Below are 21,273 nucleotides of genomic sequence, written 5' to 3'. Positions count from 1 at the left end.
ATCACTTTCCCTTTTCACACGAAATTTTGAAAAAGAATTATGAAACAATTTACTATTGACCTTTTGTTGGTATGAAATAAATAAATTATTTAGAAAATTTTGATTTTCTACCGAACGGTATTATTTGAGATACGTTTTACTAGTGATGCACTGTAGCCATTTTCAATTTTACTAGTGATACAAATTACTATAGTACGATACTTAAGCGCCTTTTTACTACTGCGATTCCGTCATAGTGCTACGCACCGTTGATATGTTGTATTGAAATTTTGCAAAGTTTTCATTTTGTATTTAACGTAAAGAAAAACAATAAATGTCTTGAGATTTAAAATAAATATTTAACGCTACCTATCGTGCATTGAACTGAATTTAATTATAACTGGACGTAACATGAAAAACAATTGCGGCGACTGCCGACTGGTTGGGTGAGTAGAAAGTCCGTTATGCTGACGCTCATCTCTGATCCGTCCGCTATTTTTGCGCTGTCGCCCGTCCACACTTTCGGCGGCTAATTACATGCAAAAAATAATAAAGTGAAATATTGTCACGGACGGAGTGTTAACGTTTGTTCCTGTGTATTTCAGTTGAAGGTCTTTCGCCAGAAGCGAATAAAATCGACCTTGTTGATCTAGTCAACGTTGAATACGTTGACTAGGATTCTGGATAGCTCTGTGTGTTGGTCATCGCTTCTCGGTATTATTTGTTGTTTTGTTTTCCGGGGATTGTTTTCGTGGGTTGTCTTTCTTTTTTCTCTGGCATCTCTTGGACGGCAGATCCGTTTTAGACTCACAAGAGCGCACCCGCTTCTCTTTTTGTTCGTCTCAGTTCTCTTTTCTAGTGTGTAAAGCGTATATCAATCTACTGGTTATTGTGCCAGTAGTGGCGAATACGCTCTTTGACTGTGTTCTCGTCCAGCATCGAGTTGTTTTTCCCCTACTGTGTACCAATCTCGCCGAGTTGTATAGTTAGAATAAAAACGCCCGTGACAATATTTCGCAACGTATGTTTTTTTATACACCAGAAAACTATGGTTGGGTGACTGGATTCTATCGAAAGAATGAATTACTCAAAATTTATAATTTTTTGCTATTAAAAACGATTCAAAACAATTTGCCTCGTAAAATTTGTGCTTCGAATGCTGTATTTCAATAGGATGCATGCATCATTATGTAACAATCAATATATTTTTCACAATCAGGCTTAAGCAGAGTGTAGAAACTTTCTCATTCACATAGTTTATAGAAGTTAATACTATTACAAATAAAATATAGTACCTACATGATAATTTGATTGGCGTATTCAAAAGCTTAATACCTTAATTCAGATATTTTCTCGAAGAAGAAGAATATATCTCCGATAGAGTAATTTGTGAATCGTTAAAAGAACTTATTAGGAACAATGCAATGATGACGACGGTGAGACCAATTAATGTAGCAAACACATCGACACCCGCAATATGGTGCCATTCTTGAAACAAAATTGATGAAGCTAAGATAACAAAACTGGTAAAGAAAATATAGTGAACAGGATTGACTAAATTCGAACTAAAGGAATCCAAGGCCTTATTCAGGTAGTTCATCTATGAGAAAGAATTGTGAATTAAATTAGTAAGTAAAAAAGGATTAGAAGAAATTGATACCTGAACGACGATGCAAATTACAAGCGGAATAAGAAATAGGAAAAACTGTTTGTTAAGAGCTGAACGTTCTGGGCTTGACATGCTTTCACGAATGCAAAGGCCTAGACCTTTACAGCACATTACTGACAACGAGCCTATACTGGAACAAATGAATATGTATACAGCAACATTTTTTTTCCCATAGCGAGGCACGATGAATTTGCTATTGCACGAAAAAAAAAAAAAAATTAGATTTAACTTTTTAAAACAAGCAAACGCGACTCAAGTGGTCCAAAACTACCACCGTTATGAAGGTACAACTTTTTGCGTTTTTTTTTAAACCGATTTCCTTTACACCAATCGTTAAAAAAAAACCATCATTGGCAGCTCTATGCGAAAACGCTCATATCTCCGGTAAACCAAAGAAATCCATTTTGGGATTTTGACAGAGGGAGAGGCAATTTTACACTAATAATAGCTTTTTGTACTACGACCCTGTTTTTCTTTCTCGAAAATCTAAAATTACAAGAAATTTAATTCCGATCATCGAGGTGCCTTGCAATGCTAGACAAGACTTTGACTTCATGACTTGATTCAATGTTTCTAAATTGCCCGTTTTGTTCTTAAAATTGAATTATCTTAAACGGCGAGTTTGGACCACTTTGCGGGTCGGAACTCGGAAGAGCCGCGAATTGCTTGTTTAGTAAAGTAATAAAGATATTACATGGAATATATTGCGAGTGTCGCCACCACTAATACGTAGTAAGCAAAACCTATTTGAGAAAAAGGTAAATCAGGATTTTAGGTAAAATTTCAAATCCTACATTGAAAGTATAAAGAATATTACTCTTTTACCTGATTCAAAAATTTTTTTATTGAGCTCTTGAATGGAATTTACATCACCTTCTTTAGGAGCATGAATAACAATAATACTGGATCCTACATGTGATATAGCAGTTTTATGGGTTGATCAAATGCTCAATTTCGATTAGTCATATAGAGAAATATTACAAACCCAAAATGCAAAGCATACATCCTATCTGCAAAGAAATGTACAGAACAAGATTATTTCTGAGATTAATGTATACCATCATACTATTAAATTTAAACCTCATAAATATGCAATATGTAATATGCCTACCTTGCCTAGAATATTCAACTTCTGTCCTCAGGAAAAGATTGTAAATGTTACAATCACACAACTCTATGTATTAAAAATATACTGTTTTGCTTATTATTTTTTTTCACCTCATTCAGAAATTTTGGTGCTAATACAGCAGAGACAAGAATTGAGAGAGCTCCGAGAGGAGTAACAAGGGCAGCCGGAGCAAAAGCATAAGCTTATCATGCACAGAAATGAAAAAATCAGTAAAGAATATAACTGGAGTAGACCTACATGTTAGTTGCTATAGTTATTTCAGCAAAATAACATGTAATTCTTAGTAACAGCATTATATAACCAACCTGCAAAATTACTGGCCTCCCCGATTCCCACTTTCATCAGGAAGCAAACATTTTTTTAAATTAAATATTATTTTTTAGTCAACTTGTCAAATAAACCATAAATTAAATTGTACTTGTGATAAGTCCTGTCCACCAAACCCAATCTTGTAGGTATCCAAAACCTCCATCAGCAGCTGGAGTAGATGTAGAACCACGAAGCCTAAGCAATCCAAGTTTTTTAATGATAAAACTGGAACCTGCTCAACACAAAAATGAAAAAAGGGAACATAATGTATATTGATTCACAATAATTATAGCTGTTTACCTATAAAAAAGCAAGACAAAACTGCTAGACTTAATCCAATAAAAAAATCTCGTGTGCTGGTCTCCATCATTGATAACCAAATTCTTAATATGCAGTGATAAGGGGTGCCGGAAAGATTTTATCTTCACATTTTTTGAAGGAAATCAGTTTGAAACCTGACTCAACAAAGATTTCTTGAAACATAAAAGACCCCACAGATAGCCTTACGCCTAGCGTGCACATGCCTTTGTTGTGAACTCGATCGTCTGCTAACTGTTTGACAACTGACAAGACGTTACGTTAACTCGTTAATGCCTCGTTGATTCTAATTATATATTGATTATTAAATTAGTTTTGATCAATTAAACCTTGTTTTTATACGTACAAAGAATAACACATATCAATTACATTATAAATTAACTTCTCCGACGGACAAGTTAAAACAACGAATAACGGTCGTTCGTCCTTCAGCCGCTAGAGGGCAGGAGCGCAAGAACAATCCAACGAAGAGCCATTAAGGGGGAGGTCTGGTCTGTCAACTCCATAAAGAGATTTTCCCTTGGCCTGCAGAACGATTTTTGCGACCTTTACTTACGGTTCTAGAGTATGAAGGTTCGAGTCTCGACTTGCTCACTTCTTTTTTTTCTATTTTCGCCTATTTATTTAAAATAATTTAAGCTGAAAAATAATACTTAATTACTGTAGTTGACGCTTATTTAACGTATCTGCAGAAACAATAGAATTGGCTAACGTCCAAAGTTGCCAGTTCGACTTGGACGAATGGACGTTGACGATTGGACGGTTGACGTCCAAAATAAAAAAATTGGACGTCAACCCGCTCAACCGTTCAATCGTCAACGTCCAACGAACTGGCAACTTCGGACGTTAGCCAACTTTATTGAAAAAACACTAGTGGGTTATAGAGTTGGCTAACGTCCGAAGTTGCCAGTTTTCTGAAATTGTGAAAAATCGATTGGACACGTAAAAGTAAAATGTCTTACATGGCGGCTTATGGAGTTTCGCCCGTTTTAGTTTTAGTTTTTAATTTTCTCATTTAAGTCGTCTTCAGTTGCTATTCTTAATTAGATAACTACATTCCTTAGTTATCAGGTAATCTTTTAAGATTTATTTCCCCTCGATAGTTATTGTAGTTTATTTATTATGAATTTTTAAGTAAAGGGCATTTGGTTTTCAAGGACAATATCCTGCCCCGAGTAAAGAGAACCCCGCGCCACCCTTTTGTCCCCTCTTAGTTTCTTCCTTCGTCTCTTCTTTCCATTCTTCCCTTGGGGCAGGAAATGGCGATATTTTTTCGTAAACACGGTAGGGACGTTTACTTAAAAATTCATAATAAATAAACTACAATGACTATCGAGGGGAAATAAATCTTAAAAGAATACCTGATAACTAAGGAATGTAGTTATCTAATTAAGAATAGCAACTGAAGACGACTTAAAGGGGAAAATTAAAAACTAAAACTAAAACGGGCGAAACTCCATAAGCCGCCATGTAAGACATTTTACTTTTACGTGTCCAATCGATTTTTCACAATTTCAGCGAACTGGCAACTTCGGACGTTAGCCAACTCTATTCCGCCGAGTTTCGAATTTTTTCGTCGCAAAAATAATTAGATTTGCTTCATTTTTTATCGCGTGTTCTTCATGTCACGAAGAAACATTGTATCAAAGGATTTTTTAAATTGTGAACAGGAAGCCTTCAATAAAATTTTAAAGTTTTGCGCTTTTTCACAAATTTAATGCGCGTTTTTTCATTTAAATTACTGTGCTGGTCGTTTAAATTAACTTAAAATTATGTAACGAGTGAAAGCTCGTTAAATGCAAACTTAAAGTCGTCGGAACGAGATAATTTGTGCATTACAGCAGAAAAAGAGACAAGGTGTGTTCTTGATCGCTCGAAGAATCCAACCATAGATAAAGAAGACTGGTTTCGCATGTACTATCCTTTTAGCCCTATCCCTACTGACCCCGAGCTCCCGTATCGATTGTAGTGCCTCTAGCGGATAAACTGCTGTACTGCACCGTGGCTACGAAGGGTGTTGCAGACGAGTATTGTTTTTAATGTTTTCCTTCTGTTTTGGACTTTTGGTATATAATTGATAATTCTATGCAAGTCGTCCTAAATCTTAAGTAATTTTTGTCGTAAGTGTTATTGAAAAGTTTTTGTAATTTTGTTCAACTGCTTTCTGTCTGTTTTTTATTGTTTTATTATTAACTGAATGTTGCTTTTAATAAAAAAAGGTAAGAAAATTGTCGATTTTTTTATTTATGATTTCTTTCTCTCTTCATCAATCGCCGAGTCTTTTTCATTTGGATAAAATGGGATGTGATGGAATGGGAAACAAAGGTTAAAACAGGAGAAGTCGTAATTTATTGTTCATTTGCCATTTGGACAATATAGAATGTTATAACAGACCACAAAGGTTTAAACAATAGAAGTAGGATTTCATGTAGTCTTCATTTGGATAATTGTTGATTTGAAGGGTCTTGGGATCACCTGAAAGGGACTCTTGACTAAAACAAGCATCTGTTGCTTCAGAATCAGTCGAAGCTAGTCTCTCAGAGGAACAGGAAATTGTTGACTCCAAGGTCATGAAGTGTCACACTGGTCTCACCTTGAATAAATGAATAAGACTAATTAAATTACAATCTATATTTTAAAACTTCCACAATGATTTACCTTGAGCTGCCCTTAACAAATTATTGATAACATTCACATTTTGGTCCATTTGATTAATGCTATTAATCATCTCAAAGTGTTTATGGGGACTAGTTAAATTGATGAGTGTACCTGCTGGAATTGAGAATGTCAACATATATTTTCAATTAAAACCTTTGTTTCAAGTACCATTGTTTGAAGCTTTGGAAATGAGAGGCTGCCGATTTCCAGTGCTCAGATAATGGAATCCGTTTAGAGGTCCCACCTATGATAACAATTTTGGTATTCCTTTTAGTATGCCTTTGAAAGATGTATGCAACAATATGATGGCATTAAATCTTGAAATACATTTAACATTATTAGAAGATTGTGAAGCAAGAGCTTTATGATTTTCTTTGTTGCAATCAGCGAATGGGATATGTATCTTGGGCCCACCTGTAAAATAATAATAGTTAGATTGGGGTTCATGTTTTAATTATATTAGAAAATTACCTTTCTTGGCTTGAGAACAATCAAGAGATTCAGCAAGAGGATCAACAGGTTTGCCTACGTAAAAGTTGTCAGTTATTTCAGCAACATACCAGTTTTCAAATTAACATTTGCAAAATATATTACATAGAAAGTGTTTGGGTACAGCAAGGTCTTTAAGGGTCCATTTCTTGAATGGCTGGAAAATTCCACCTATTTCTCTCCCTTTAATAATATCATCAGCATCAAAATACCGACCACAGATAGCTGAGCATCAGGTTAAGGAATCCATTTTTCCCACTCTGAAAGCCTCTTTGTGTTAACTTCAAAAGTTGAAAATCTATGATTTTCACCTTCAATCAAACCAAAATTGAACACAATATACACCACAACTTCTTTTTCTATCGTAAACGACATTTCTCGTGCTAAATTCTCAGATTTCTCATGGGACGCGAAGCGCCGAAGCCACAAACTGCCACGAACAATGGCGGACGATTGGCGAGCAGCCGAGCAGGAAACAGAACGTAGAGATGAAAACGTACACTAGAGGGCAGGACAAGTAATACGGGGTTGGAGAAATCGGAGGAAGGGTAGCAAGAATGTTGGCGACAGTTGGCCATGTTAATTTTCTTATGAAGAGCATAAACCAGTGGTCTTTGTCTATGATCCAACTCCCAGAACACCGGGCGACGCGAGTCCGTCTGCTTCGCTGGCGCTCTTGCATGCCATCTCGGAGTCGTCCGTGACATGCCCCCTCCCCCGGATGAGCCAGCATACCGCGGCCAAACCGGAGGAAGAGCACCGATAAGCTGCATGCAGCCAATTTCGACAATCTAAGAAACATGGATACAGACACAATTCAAGATGGAAATCAGGACACCCTCCAGAAATAAGGACGAGCGCCGGGCTTAGCTAGGAGTGACGAAAGATTTTATGCCCTGACCTTAATTCCCCAAAATGTTCGTTATACAAAAGGCGGATCTGATAATTAATTGAAGAACTTCGTGGGGGAAACTGGGGGAGGAGTAGAGACAACAGATCACGCACATAACGTTAATCATAAATATTGAGTTTACAATAAAGAATAAAGATGCAGGTACAACAAAAAATAGAACATTTAAGGAACACAACATATAGCAAAGCCCCGCTTATTTTAGTTTCGCCAGAGTGGCGTTGGTCGGCGAAGAAGGGCAACTGGGCAAGTCGGGGGAAGTGAGGTAGTGCAGGTGATGGGGCAAGGTGACTTAGGTGACGAGGACCTCAGAGAATTTATTCGTTGTTGGTCCGCAAGGCGGCTGGTGTTCTTGGCTTCTGCTACAGCGAGCTGCCAATCTTCTCTTTCGGTGCGGATGGCTTGCTGAAGAGAATTACACTCTCGTCCTTTTTGGGTGTACAAAGGGTTACTTGGTGTTAAATAAAAGTGGGTACAAGCTTGTACACCCGGGTATGCAAAAGGTGTTATTTGCTTTTGTACACCCTTTGTATACCCTGGCACGAGGTCATAACGTATTTGTTTTATCAAATTCGCGCGACCACCGTTTCACTTTCAAGAATGAAAGGAAAATTTTTTTGCTTCCCTCTATTTACTTATACTTCCATTTAATCTCATAATGTGATATTAGCCTCCTTCACATTTCGTAACTCATTTGCTTTCTTAAGACTGTTTCAATTCTGTTGTCAAATCATATTTGGTTTTTCGGAAGTCGAACCCAGAACTTTAGATTTACAAGCCAGTATTTGTCTGCTGTGCCACCAACTAATGTACTATACTTAGGAAGCTTATAATGCTCAATAATTCTTAGGGCAGAGAAAGAAATTTCTAATTTCAAGATTGCTATTGATTGCAATAATTATTGAATTAAAGAGCTTGCTAACAATATATTAAGCCAACAACTTATCGAGTGTTCATCTAGCACCATTGAATTTCGGTGATGGGACTTTTTTCATTTTTAGCCGCTATTATGGATTTCCATCGCGCGGCTTTTCAAGAAAGAACTTGAGATTAGGGCGGTTAGGGAAGCATTTCCCAGTAGTTCTCCCCCTTGAGGATCGCCCCTACCGCCAAGTAAGGCAAAGCTTCCTGAGCTCGCCGAAAGGAGCAGCGCAGTCGAATTCGTCTTCTCAGTAGGGGGAGGGGGCAATGCCGACTGCTGGACTTTAGAAAGAGTAAGCCATCTCATAATCTCTGGTTTGGACGTGCTTGTAGAATTCGCCATTTTCTGCAAGAAGTTCTTCTACGCCACCGCTAAAACGGAACAACATTTTGGCCGACAGCCAACTCCGTGTCCCATTGTATAACTCGACATGGAAAAATCAAATTTTGTTTCTTCCGACGGATTTCGTTTTGGTGTGTACAGAAGAGACAGGATCCTTGGTGATGAGTGCTTGCCATAGTGAGTAGCCTGGGATATACGTCCAAACTAAATCTCCGAGGCCGATTGAGACCGCAGGGGGGAAACGGAACAACTTCAGAGGCGCCCTTACCGGGAGCCGACGGCAACTGGAAGCTATCTAGTGAGTGCCCTGGTCAGGACTCGCGTGGTCCAGTGGGGGACACGATGAACAAGGGGTTACCCACTCTTTTTCTCGATGTGCAGTCCTGAGAAAAAGGAAGAATAAGGTAGAAATCTCAGATTTCTGAGAAATTTTGAGAAATTTCTGGAACTTACAACGTCAAATACTTTACAACGTCAAATATTGATTAATTTGTTACTTTTAACTTATTTTGGTGAATTACTTCTGAATTTAAATTATATTTTTAATATGTTCTTAGCAAAATTTCATTAGTATGAAGAACTTTTTGATACGTATATTGTTTTTAAATTATTAAACCGATTATCGATAGTATAGTATCAACGACAATCGAGACAATAGCCTAGGTACCGAAATTTGGAAAACGGTGATTAAGTCAATTAAAATTACCGAAAACCCAAAATCGGTTATATTTATTCCTAAAGTCTGATTTCGTGGATAATAATGCACGATTTCCGTAACTTTATCCGGAATATATCGGGTCTACGAGTGTGATCAACCCATACTCTAGGCCTACTAAGCAAGCATCATATGACTATGTTTCAGGTTTTTGCAGGTTTTCATAATTGTCGGTAAATTTGTTCGACATTGACTGTGTGCGACCTCTATATTTCAGCTGCTTCTCAGCAAACGAAAGAACAACAAAAACGTGGGATAGGTGAGAGATGGCGCTCAGGTGGGCGGATCTCCCTCTCAAACACATCAGATCTCTTTTCGCTCTCGTTGTGCAAACATCATGTCGGATCCCGAACAGTCAAGCGATTCTAGCTCAAGTTCTAGTAGTTCAGGCTCCGATTCATCAAGAAGGGGAGACGTAAAGAAATTTCGTCTCTCAAGTGAAAAGTCAGCTAGTTTGGCCGGCTGGGTTGTATCAGGCTTATATGACACTCGAGCGAAAAGTGCTAGAGAGGCCTTAAGACCCAAACTAAATAAGAACGCCGACCTGCTGATCAACCCCAATCTAGATGAGGCATTCTACATCCGGCTGAAGGCAATTAAGTCATCTTCGGCAGCTAAGGCCAACATCGACCCAATCGAGAAGATATACAGAAACCAAACCTTTAAGAATCCTTAACTTAGTCAAGCCCATTATGTTTCTAGCAAGTCGACTCAAGAAGAAGAAGAAATCTCGAGCCGACGCCAAGGCGGTCAAAACAGCTCTGAGCTCTGGGCGGTGGTGTACCACGACATCAAGAGCGCGCGACGCCACAACATTCTGGCTCAAATCTACCCACAGAATATTGGGCTACTAGACGACAAGGCTGTCCTGCCAACGGGTGGGGAACACCTCTTCGGTCCGAAGTTCACCCAGGCCCTGGTCGACCAGGTGACAACTCTGAACGCTCTCGAAAACGCGGGAGCCCCTCGCGCGTCCGGATCTAAAGGTGGTCACGATCAACGCCAATTTTATCGCGATTTCAGCCACCCTCGTTCATCTTTAGGTGGTCGTTATTCCATTTTAAAGGATCCCAGTATGTCAAATCTATTCTCTTTTCCTGTTATGGTTTTTCTTTTGGACACATAGCGCGTTTTTACGTTAAATGGTCAAGACCGACTTTCGATCGGTGGAATTTATCAACGGTAGCTCAAAGTCTACAACTAGATTCTAATTGTGAGCCCGTCCAATTCTCGATTCAGCCAAAGAGGCACCTCGTTTCGACACGCAATTTGGGAGCGGATCGGCTCACCAAGTTGAACTTGATTGACTTATATTTGTCGGTATCAATTTTTTCCTTTTTTGGGAGGCCTTTTGAAATTCCTTCAGTTTAAATGGGGGGCGTTTTCTTAACGAGTATTAACGATTGAAATTTAGGAAAAAAATTCTAAAAATAACTTCGTTTTTCGGCCATGCCGGGCTTCATCCTATAAGCCACCTAGCGCTCGCTAAAACAAAATGTTCTCTTTGCCTTTAGGGTGGCTTATAGGATGATTATCTCGGCTTCTGATGTCTGGTGTTTGGAATATAGACGAAATCGGAGTTTCGCATCGGTGGAACTGTTCGCTGAGATTTAGACGCAGGCTTGATGATAATTGGCGCCGCCTTTTCTTATAAAAAGTGTTTTGTTACCCCTTTTCTTCCGCGGTTCGCCTGTGGGAAACGAACTTGCCGTGGGGTAGCGGAAGGCGAGAAGGAGCTTTTTTATTGCACCAGTCGAAATAAAGAGGCACCATGCCAATAATTCCCAAACTCCATGTTCTAATTTCAAATAATTCCATGACAGCGAAATGTGTTACGATCACGACTGTGATACAAGTTTTATGTTGCATACGGTGAAGAGAGAGGCGTGAAGAAGTAGGAGAAACAACCTAGATGTCTGTCCCTGGACCCGTGTTTCTATGTGAATTATGTGAATTACGCTTGTGAACGATGAATAGGGACCATTGATGGCACGGACAAAGTAGCTATAAGTGGAATCGGAGGAAGTGGGGGGGGGGGGTTGGGCATAAAGGATCCCGCGTGGGGGAAGCAATGACCGCGACCACGAGAACGCCCCCCAATGACGAAAAAAAATGGTGAAGCGTAGACCCAATTCTAACTTTTCGAGATTGGGGGAAAATGCAATGCCACTTTCGAGCGTCTCAGGATAATAATGGGGACCAAGCACTTTTTTCGGTTGTGTGGTTGCAACCTTACCGGACGGGGTGGAATTGATACCACTCCCTTCCTGCTTTGTAAAATTTGAAAGGGGTAACTCGCAACTCACTTCTACAGGGTGATCACTGTAGTATCAAAAATTGACAGGGTTAGCACTATCATAATACGTTTGTTTTTGTTAGAAGGCTTTTCATTTGTCTCTGGAATATTGAAGGTTTCATTAATTTTTTTTCAGTCGAGCCCATCTGCCAAGACATCAAATATCATCAAAAGTTAACATTGGTCTGTTTTACCTGTTTTTTATATTGTAGATGTGGATTATCATATTCAAACCAATCACGAGTTGCGTTTCTGAATCTTTTGAATACATTACATGAAATTATTTTATTTGCGTAAACCCGAAAACATGTATCGCTCAATTGGCACAAATACATTTCAGTAATCTGAAAGGTATCCCTTAAGTTTCGTTCCATTTAAATTCGTTTGTTTGAAGGAGCACCCACCGAGGAGTAGGTTGGTGGCTTTGGGACTTCTCGACTCTATTTTGTCGCGTTTACGGTCACGTAGATCAGAGCAGAATTGGTTTTTATAAATGTAGTCGGTGTGATCAGCCTTCGTTAGCGTCAGGCTGTAGAGTATTTCTTTTGGGCCTTAAGTGTAAGGAAACTCAGATACTTGAACAACGCGGAAAATCAGAGAAGTGAATATGAAGTACAGAGGATTGCTCAAACTGCGATTAGGTAAAGGCATCTGTCTATTGTTTAACCGGATGTCTCACCAGTGACTTCTCCTTTACATACTTCGAGAATGCATACATTTTGATTACACTGCCACTGGTGGATCCACCACATTGTGAACTTTAACATTACTCAGATTGATACTCGTTGCCTATTACTATATAGTTCTTTATCTTCGTTTAGGAAGCATTTACATTTAATGTTGGTTATTCGTGGCGGATCAAACCTTCAACCCCTTCCCCACCAACTTGGGTGAAATTTAACGATACAAATTTAAGCCATTGGATGGGGTTAATAAATATTTCACAGGGATTTCGGCAAACGATTACTCACTCAAAAGGAATGCCAATTGGGTCCAGTTAAAAGCTAATCTAGATTTCATGACAAGACCGCTAAATAACCTTCATTATGCAAATATTTTCGGGTTTTTCCGTTCCGTTACGTGCGAACGTTCACTCGAAATTACGCGACTGAAAAAAATTTCGTCCACGTCACTCTTTTGGCTAGGTGCACTGACATGCAAAAGCACGTTCACAGGATTCTTCAAACTCCCTGACTGTGTTGGTAACAATTGATAGAGTGGATCCTCGGTTGCTGCAATACCGCGCCTGCTTGTCTGAACTCGGCTCACTCGTCGAGTGTTGTACAGATACTTGGAAATCTGGATTCCAAATTAAATAGTTGCCACCGAATGCCACCCTCTACCTTCCATTAAAAACCAAATTTTAAAAATGAGTTGTAACTGAAAATAACAAAATAATCATTACACCACTTTGTCACGACCTATGGTCTAACTGTCGAACATTCCACGCTTGAGATTAGACTAGCCGATTTCTTCTCCCAAAAAGGGAACCCGTAATCGGATAACTGTTTGGTGATGACTGGCGGTGAAGCCCGTGGATGGACGAAGAATAATATGTGAATCTTGAAAAGGTCATTTACGAAGAAAAGGATTACAGTGACTTGTTGAATATTTGTCACAAATGCGACCTTGTACAAGGAATTTCAACTTGAAAGGGCAGCGACAAGGGTAGGGGGTGGGTGGGGATGTCTTGATAGCGAAATTAATACAGAACACTATCACGCATCGACTTTCACCAGACACTGTCACTCTCTTCGTGTAGACCAGGTAAGTGTCGGAAAGTCGTTCACCGTTACCTTGAACCGTTGATAATTTACCCCAACACGGATTACCTTGCAAATTTCTCACAAAGTGCATGAACATTTCCTTTAATGGACTTTCACATGTCTTCGGCCTTGTGATGCTAGGTCAAGGGTGCAAGCCACACAGGTGAAATCAATGATTTTGCAGCCGCCCTTGGCAAAGGTGCCGTTTGATTTCAGACCGCGACTCGGGGACAGCCTGGATGAATGTTGGAGAAAAAGAGCCATAGATGTGCAGAACTAGAAAAAACTGTCATAAAGTAATTTGGCTTACGAGACCTCTTCCTAGTGACGACCACCACACCATTAAGTAAGCTGATCTTACCTGCAGCTCATTGCCATTAGTTTATCAGCATAGTTGGACGAAAAATTGAAATTCAACGATGAAAAATCCTTTCAGCATACCTCGAGTTTTACTACATCGTTTTCGAATGCAAAGTCGTGAAAGACCTTTTGAATAATACGTATCGTATGTAACGTAGCCGGATAATTACAGGAAATGAAATCAAGGAAAACAAAATTAGAAATTAGAAATAAATAAAAAAATTTTAATCGGGAAAACGAGTGAAATGACGTTATTTGATTTTCATCCGTGATATCGACGGCTTTCTGCTCTTCGTCTCCAAAGGCGTAGTAATCCGGATGCGGAAAATTGCAGTAGTTAGTGGTTCCTCCAACTTTTGCAAGCCGTTCAAGGTAAAAGAAACAGTGAGCATCTAGCCTTCTCGGATGGAAGATTCACGCTCTCCGGCAGTCAACGGACTATCGTGTTTTTTGTAAGATACAGACCCTAACGCAAATCCATACAACTGATGCAGCAACGTCCTCTCCTAGGGTCCCTAGTCGCATCCCGTCGATTAGTCTTCACGAAATATGGGAGAACTTGCCTCTCTTTCAATTTACGAATGAACTCTTTATTCTCTTTCTCCACCTTAATACCGCTCCACTTTCTCGACACAGAATGGGGTCATTTGATGCTATGCAACATATAGCTGGGACGTCCAGCTTTTTTGAGGGATCGATTGCTGCGAATATAATTTTTACGGAGAGTATGTAGCGCAATTACCGCAGAAGAGGTTTGCAATTGGCTTTTGTCTCAGAGCAAGGGTTTGCCCTTACTGTAGACGAGTCTTCTTAACCGCTTTTCCTTAAAAAACCCAGAGCTCATAGAAAATGAGTAGCAAAAGAGAGCGAAGACAAAGAGTTTTTTTATAACAAAAATTTTGCGCTTTTTCTTTGGTTTTCGTACCGGTTTCTATCGAATAGTTGTTGTTTCTTTCTTTTCTGCAGCCTTAAACATACATGCTTTACGTAGTTGCATCTGAACTCACACTTTGCTTTCCATTCATTTTTGTCTTCGATATATTTTCATTTCAATTTGTTTATCATCATTTGGAGAAACATGGACATTGAAGAGAGCATAATTTTTCATCAAATTTTGGATACATACCTTTATGATGATATACTTACTTTTAAACAGAGGGAATCAGCAGTATGGACGCCGAAGAATTCATTAAATGAAAGAGCAATTAATATACCACTTCACGAACGCAAAAATGAAGTAAGTGAAAGTCGCATGAAAAGTAATTGAGCCATAAAAATATTTGTTTTTTCTTTATACAGTAGAAAAAGGCACTTGAGGAAACAATGAATATACCAGTGAACTTTATCGCCATAGGATATGCAACCAAAGCTTTTGGAGCAATGTCGAAAATCTTCTACGATTTTATAGATGGAAGCATGATTGAAAAAGACCTGGCTATTTCTGGATTACTTAGTGATATAATCATCATAAATTCAGAATATTTTGGAACACGGTAGTAACCGATTGAACTTTTTTAACGTATTCAACTCAATTTTAAAAATGAGTAAGACTCGCACGACTTATATAAAGAAATATCTTTTCCAACTAAACCCGCACGTTACCTCTGTCAATATGTACGCGACTCGAACCAAAATCAGTCGATTTAACATGGCATTTATCTGACTGAAGCATGTTGTCTGGCTTAACATCACGATGAATGATGCCATGCCTATGGGAACATAGAAATTTTGTTATAAAAGATGTAAACAAGAATTGTGTAACACAAAACAATTTACTTGTGAGAATATTCCAACGCTAGAGCAACTTCTGTTGTGTAAAATGTGGAATTTTTAAATAAAAATATTGTATGCTTTTGTGACGTTCTTCGTTTCGTTTCTGTCTTGTAAAACATAGGCCTACTGAAGAAATTCTAAGTTTTAAATCTCATTTTGTATAATCTTTCATTATTAATGCTACTTGAAATTGATAGAAATGGAAAATTTAAATAGGCCAACTGACCTACCCCAAATTGGAGACATCGATGGTAGCTCCAATGTTTCAGGAAATGGATCTGCTGTAAATGATTTTTTAGTTATGTTTTAATTTAGGTTTAAAATGCATTTTTTTCTTAGGAGTACAACATTTTGAATCCTCGACGCTGATTCCAAAGGAAGATTTCAAGAATGATGACACTGATAAAGGAAATCAATCTGTTGAAAGTTTCAATTCTCAATTCTGTTTAATATAAGGTTTAAATGGGTTCAAAAATTCACATATTTTTATCCAGAAACAATCATAAGATGTAAATAATGATGACGCTGAAAAAGGAAATGAACCTGCTGGAAGTATCTTTCAATGTTGTTTAAAGTTAGGTTTAAACGGGTTCAAAAATTCACCTTTTTCATTCAGAAACAATCACGTGTGTCACTTCTTAACATTCCTGTCAGCGGGATGTTCTGTGAAATTGTGGCTAAGTTTCTCGGTGCAATGGCAAAAATCATTTTCGACTGCCAAAATGGGAAAATGACTTCAAAGGGGCATGACATTGCTGCATCGTTATTGTCATGCCTGGTTCTTAATGCAGTTTTGGCGACGTTGATGGGTTCTTTCATGTGGATAAGAAGGATAATAGAACGTATTTCAAACCTTATGTTTTTTTTCATTTCCTTATTAGGACTTTTGTCTTGCTTATTTTCTACAGTGATTGCTATCATAGAGTATGCTAAAATCATGTATTTTAGGCCTAATTAAGACTTAAATATAATTTTTTACGTATTTCTTCCCTTTTTTTCTCTTCCTATCGGTTTCTTAAATAATCTGATGATTCAAGTGGAAGAGGGCAGTAAGAACTAGCAATACATCTCTTAAGAATGTTAGGAACATTTCAATTGTGACTGGCCATATAGTAAAGTAAGAACTCTTTCTTAAACTAGAATAGATATAAAGTATCAACTGTGGAGATAATAAACGATAAATATAAAACTTGGGCAGTCTTGATGCAACTACGCTGTGATTTTGACCACCATGGGCTTAGAGAGCTCTTTCTCGAGCTCTCCGATTTTTTTCGAAATTCCTCCTTCTCGATCAGTTGCTCACAGCACCCCACTTTAGCCTTAAAAATAGAAAGAAAACCAAATTATGGTCTTGTTACAGGTAGCCAGCATAAATGTCAGTTTAAAATTTAACTCGCATAGTCAATAGGTGAACTATGCAAATATAGGTTATCATTCACAAAATTTTGGAACAGAAACTGAGACCTGAATCCCACCAAAATACGTTGACAGACTCTTCTGACGATGCGACAGCAAAGATAAACCGCTACCGTTTGCTGTGCTTTAATACGTCAGTAACATTTTTTTTTCTTTTTTTAGTTGTTTTTCCACCAACAAGTCCAGGATCACGCTTCAATTTGCAAGTTGATTGATTACACTGAATTGTCTGATGACACTCCTCCCCCTCTGACGACACCTCGCGTAGGAAAGTCTTCCCTCGTCTACGTCTGCAACTTCAGCCAAGACCTCCAACTGATACGGCTGACTGGCTGGTGTACAGCGGTAGTGGAAGAGGGGTTGCCGAAACACGCCACAGTCTCGCTGATTGAATTTTGGTAAGATTGTTTCCATAGAAATTTTCCCTGTTGTCTCCGAGAAATGAGTGTACAACTCAGTCGTAATCCGCTGATGACAGCGAGCCTGCATGCCCCCTGCTTGATTCCTGTCAAAGGTAGCACGTTGTTGTCGGAAATGCGAAGTTTCACCAAGGAGTTTGCCCGCGAAAGGATTTTCACATTGACGGATGGTGAAGATGTCATTCTACGTATGAAATGCGATTTAGGGAGTGTCTCAAGCCATGTCGGCCTTTCTGAATATTAAATTATTCGGACCCAAAGTCCCTCACGGAGTTGCCCCTCCCCCTTTCAACCAACTTCGCCAACACGCGACTGCCCACTGATCAATGATCATCGCAACCCTAGAGTAGTGTGGTTGAGCTAATGTAGAGACGGACATATGTTTACTAGCTCCACTGGCCTGAAAGGATTTGGAATTCAGGCAAGTGGCAGTGGACTTTCATACCACTGGTATGAATGTCTTTGGCCCAAATTAAACATATACTTGTCGTTTCACGAATAAATATTACTTTAAAAGCAGATATATTGGTGAAATTGTGCGAAAATACGATTAACAGGCCCTATTTTTCGACGTTCGACATACGGACTGTGTATCGGGGCCCAGGCATCGGAGCCTTATTGTAGGCTTATTGTAGGCCTTTTACAAAACATGAAATGATTTTTATTGGGGCTATGAAATTTCGGAAAAAAGATCTAACCAGAAATGTATTTAATTTAAATTATTAAATCACCCGATAACTAAGAAAACCATAGCATCAAATAACTAAGAATGGGTAGGAAATGAAGGGAGAAGTACTGCAACAAATAATTTATCGTGAGACCAGTCAATTCTCCATAATCCGCCATGAACAAAAATAGCTGGTTCGTATAAAAAGACAGGGGACGTTTACAAACTCTCTGTAATGGTTATACGATGAGGCACACGATTATGTCATCGTAATGGCGATATACATTGAGAATTTGAAAAACAAAGCCATCCAAGAACTGGGTCGGATATGCAATCTTACAAACAAAAAAGGGATGAAGAAATAGCGAATCTCTAGGAGTCGTTGAGGCACCAGAGCGACAAAACAACAGACAATGAATGCCAAAGCAAATATGAAACTCTTACTCGTAGACATCGTTCGGTAGGTTGCAAATGCACCAAAGAGATACAATGGAATGATGATGTACCGATGATGATGTATGTACCGTATGTATGAATTTTTTTTGGGGGGGGATTCAAATTTAAAAACTTTTTCAAAATGACCTAGAATGTAACATTCAATATTTAAAAATGGTTCCAATTAAAATTCTATTCATATTCTTATTTACTTGAACTTGATGCCAACTTGAAAGAATGTGGAATTTACGATCTTTGGTTGACAACAGTAGCTTTTGCAAACTTAAATAGAAGCATCCAACAGCTACAAGGATTACGCAGACGATAGACGTTTGTCTCGCCAGCACGGCTGCGATTCCTGCACGACAAATGTGAAAATTAACAAAGACGATTAAATTTACGACTTGGAAATCCATACCAGCAACAGCCGCTAATGCATTCTTTCCGTACATGTGAAGACCGTACATGAGAAAAACTAGGAACGACGCAGCTACATCAGTGTAGTACAGAAATGAAAAAAAGAAAAGAGGTGGGAAGAGGGCTACATTTAGTGCTGATGCCATGCCTTTCCATGTATCGTGTTTCTGGATTTCAGAAAGAAAATACAATGCACTTTCTACTTAAAAAAACAAACAAGGTAACACACTTTAGCTTACCCCAGAGTCTCGATGGATTTTTTGGTCAACCAAACGTTCAGCACAAAATTGCTCAAACTGAGAACAACATTGGTTAGTCGTAGGTGATGTGTTTCACACAAATTTTTACTAAACCAGCTAGATAATGGTGTAATGACACCAACCGAGATCAGATACAATCCAGGCAAAGTAGTAATCCTGTTATCACACTGCATAAACAATAATTTTTTGTTAGATAATTTGTTGACAAAATATCAGAATACAATATAAAACCCTACATGTGAAAAGTTTCCTTGGCAATATTCTTGGGCTTGTGGCACATGATAGATCTCGTCAAGATAAGGGACAGGTTGAATCTTGTTAATTTGACTGGATACCACCAACAGCGCAGCGAAATACACAGCTAATACACAAACCAGCACAGAAACAGTTAATCTATTTATCTTGTCACTCATTTTTCTTCTTCTATTTTAAAAGAACGACGTTTTTTTTAATTTGTGGCAATATTAATAATATAATCTGTTCAGCCAGTTCAGCAGAAGTTCAAAAACGTTTTTGTAAAAAAATTTATCGTGAGGGACTATTCTTGTAAGCTGTAACCACTGATAGCCGATAAAACATAAAATCCACAAGAGGTTGCTGAAACCAAGTTAAAAATTTTTAACTTTAACACACGGAAACGTCACAAGTGAACGAAAACTGTGTGGAGTATTACAGACTAGTATTTCTAGCTTTTTTTCTAGCCGGAATTAATTTAAAAAACAGAATGAAAAACATTATGTTTTTAGATTTAAAATATTAAAAATATGTTTTTAGTTAAAAAAGCTGAAATTGCCCACAGGCTTCACTCGCTTGACAACTTTAATTTCAGTTGTAAAACTTGCTATATATCTTCTGTCGGCTTCGTTCTGAATCGTGAGAAGCGATATTCGACTAAACGAAAATCAAAATGGAGGTGTGTATCATATAACTCGTCGATTTAGTTTGGTTATCAATACTAGCTTTGTATTTTGAATTAACCTAAAAATTTACTAATAACATTTCATTTTGGGTTCACTTTTAGATTGGCATTTTAAGTACTTCAGGGGGAAAACAGCTGGCAACTTTAACGGTAAGTTGAGTTAGGTGGCAGACATGTATGGCACTCTGCCACTAGAATGACCATTGACCAAATGTATTTCTTCTTTTAGGTTGACCCAAATTCAACACTATAGGAGCTGAAGACCCAAATTCACCGCTTGAAATCTCATCTCTACCCTGACATGCCAGAGTTTCGTCAAGAACCTCGTGGCAAAGGACTGGATGAGAGCAAGACAGTTGCAGCACTTGGTTTGAAAGACATTCTACGTGCAGCCAGCCAGCCCATGAGTCAAGTTAGCCAGTAGGTTTCATTTACTTAGTTATTGCTATTATTTCCCCCCCTCTATTTCCCTGTTTCTGTTAACAGCATTTCAGCCATTTGCTGGGTGTTTCACTACAGCAAACGCATCTTGGAAACTCTATTCGTTCATCGGTTCAAGTGTGTTTAGTGTGTGTTTGCAACGTCCAGGGGGTTACAATAAGTGATAGTTACATTAAGCTGGATCTATTCGACAATCCAGGGATAGCCAGCCTCTAGGCCGTTACTGGAGTAGGCCATGCCTTTACTGAGCAGTTGACCAAGGACTAGTGTGTGTTCTAGTTTCGTCACTTTTGCAACGCGTCGGTAGTTTCATTTAACTAAAAATGGTGGTGAATTTAGATGACAATGAGTGTTTTACTAATTTTGTGACATGGCTGGACAACAATTCCAGTTCAATAATAATTCCTCAAATGTTATCAAAAGGCGAGGTCGCCACTTCTTTGATAGAACAACACTATTCTCTGCAACAAAATCAATCAAAGAAAAAATTACTTGAACAAGTTGCATCAAAAACTAACTTTTATTTGATGTATCCACCTTCGGTTATGACGTGTTCTTTATGTTTTGCCAATTGTACAAATATTTATATTGGGAAATGTCCTAAGTGTGGTGGTAAAACAATTCGAAAACATCTCGAAAAACCGATGAAGGAAATTAAATTCAG

General features: G+C 38.5%; 2 protein-coding genes and 1 long non-coding RNA gene across 11 annotated transcripts; 1 reads left to right on the top strand and 2 right to left on the bottom strand.

Annotated features, from left to right (window-relative positions):
• Window positions 1-1,123: 1,123 nt before the first annotated feature.
• LOC124348522 (magnesium transporter NIPA3-like) lies at window positions 1,124-4,080 on the bottom strand. Its single transcript, XM_046798750.1, has 10 exons — window positions 3,387-4,080; window positions 3,196-3,318; window positions 3,083-3,112; window positions 2,867-2,958; window positions 2,760-2,780; window positions 2,634-2,658; window positions 2,474-2,557; window positions 2,343-2,391; window positions 1,640-1,841; window positions 1,124-1,579 (listed from the first exon to the last, which is right to left on the bottom strand). The coding sequence occupies exons 1-10, from the start codon at window positions 3,454-3,456 to the stop codon at window positions 1,316-1,318; spliced, it is 960 nt and encodes a 319-aa protein (XP_046654706.1). The 5' UTR covers window positions 3,457-4,080; the 3' UTR covers window positions 1,124-1,315.
• A 1,650-nt stretch (window positions 4,081-5,730) lies between these two features.
• LOC124351031 lies at window positions 5,731-7,168 on the bottom strand. 9 transcript variants are annotated; one of them, XR_006921335.1, is made up of 6 exons: window positions 6,657-7,168; window positions 6,534-6,587; window positions 6,390-6,476; window positions 6,231-6,306; window positions 6,063-6,173; window positions 5,731-5,997 (listed from the first exon to the last, which is right to left on the bottom strand). XR_006921335.1 is itself a non-coding variant. In XM_046801783.1 (6 exons), exons 1-6 carry the CDS (start codon window positions 6,924-6,926, stop codon window positions 5,942-5,944), a joined length of 450 nt encoding a protein of 149 aa, XP_046657739.1. In that variant the 5' UTR covers window positions 6,927-7,168; the 3' UTR covers window positions 5,731-5,941. The 9 variants fall into 9 exon arrangements, 4 of the variants coding, with proteins under 4 accessions (XP_046657739.1, XP_046657740.1, XP_046657741.1 ...); XR_006921331.1 differs by having other exon boundaries at window positions 6,063-6,176; window positions 6,863-7,168; XR_006921332.1 differs by having other exon boundaries at window positions 6,863-7,168.
• A 12,916-nt stretch (window positions 7,169-20,084) lies between these two features.
• On the top strand, window positions 20,085-20,563 carry LOC124349232. Its single transcript, XR_006920249.1, has 3 exons — window positions 20,085-20,162; window positions 20,271-20,318; window positions 20,398-20,563. It is a non-coding gene; the product is annotated as an uncharacterized LOC124349232 (long non-coding RNA).
• The last annotated feature ends 710 nt before the right edge of the window (window positions 20,564-21,273 follow it).

Source organism: Daphnia pulicaria, chromosome 7, assembly GCF_021234035.1.
Source record: "Daphnia pulicaria isolate SC F1-1A chromosome 7, SC_F0-13Bv2, whole genome shotgun sequence".
In the NCBI taxonomy this organism is placed as follows: Eukaryota; Metazoa; Arthropoda; class Branchiopoda; order Diplostraca; family Daphniidae; genus Daphnia; species Daphnia pulicaria.
This window is presented reverse-complemented; position numbering and strand designations above follow the sequence as displayed.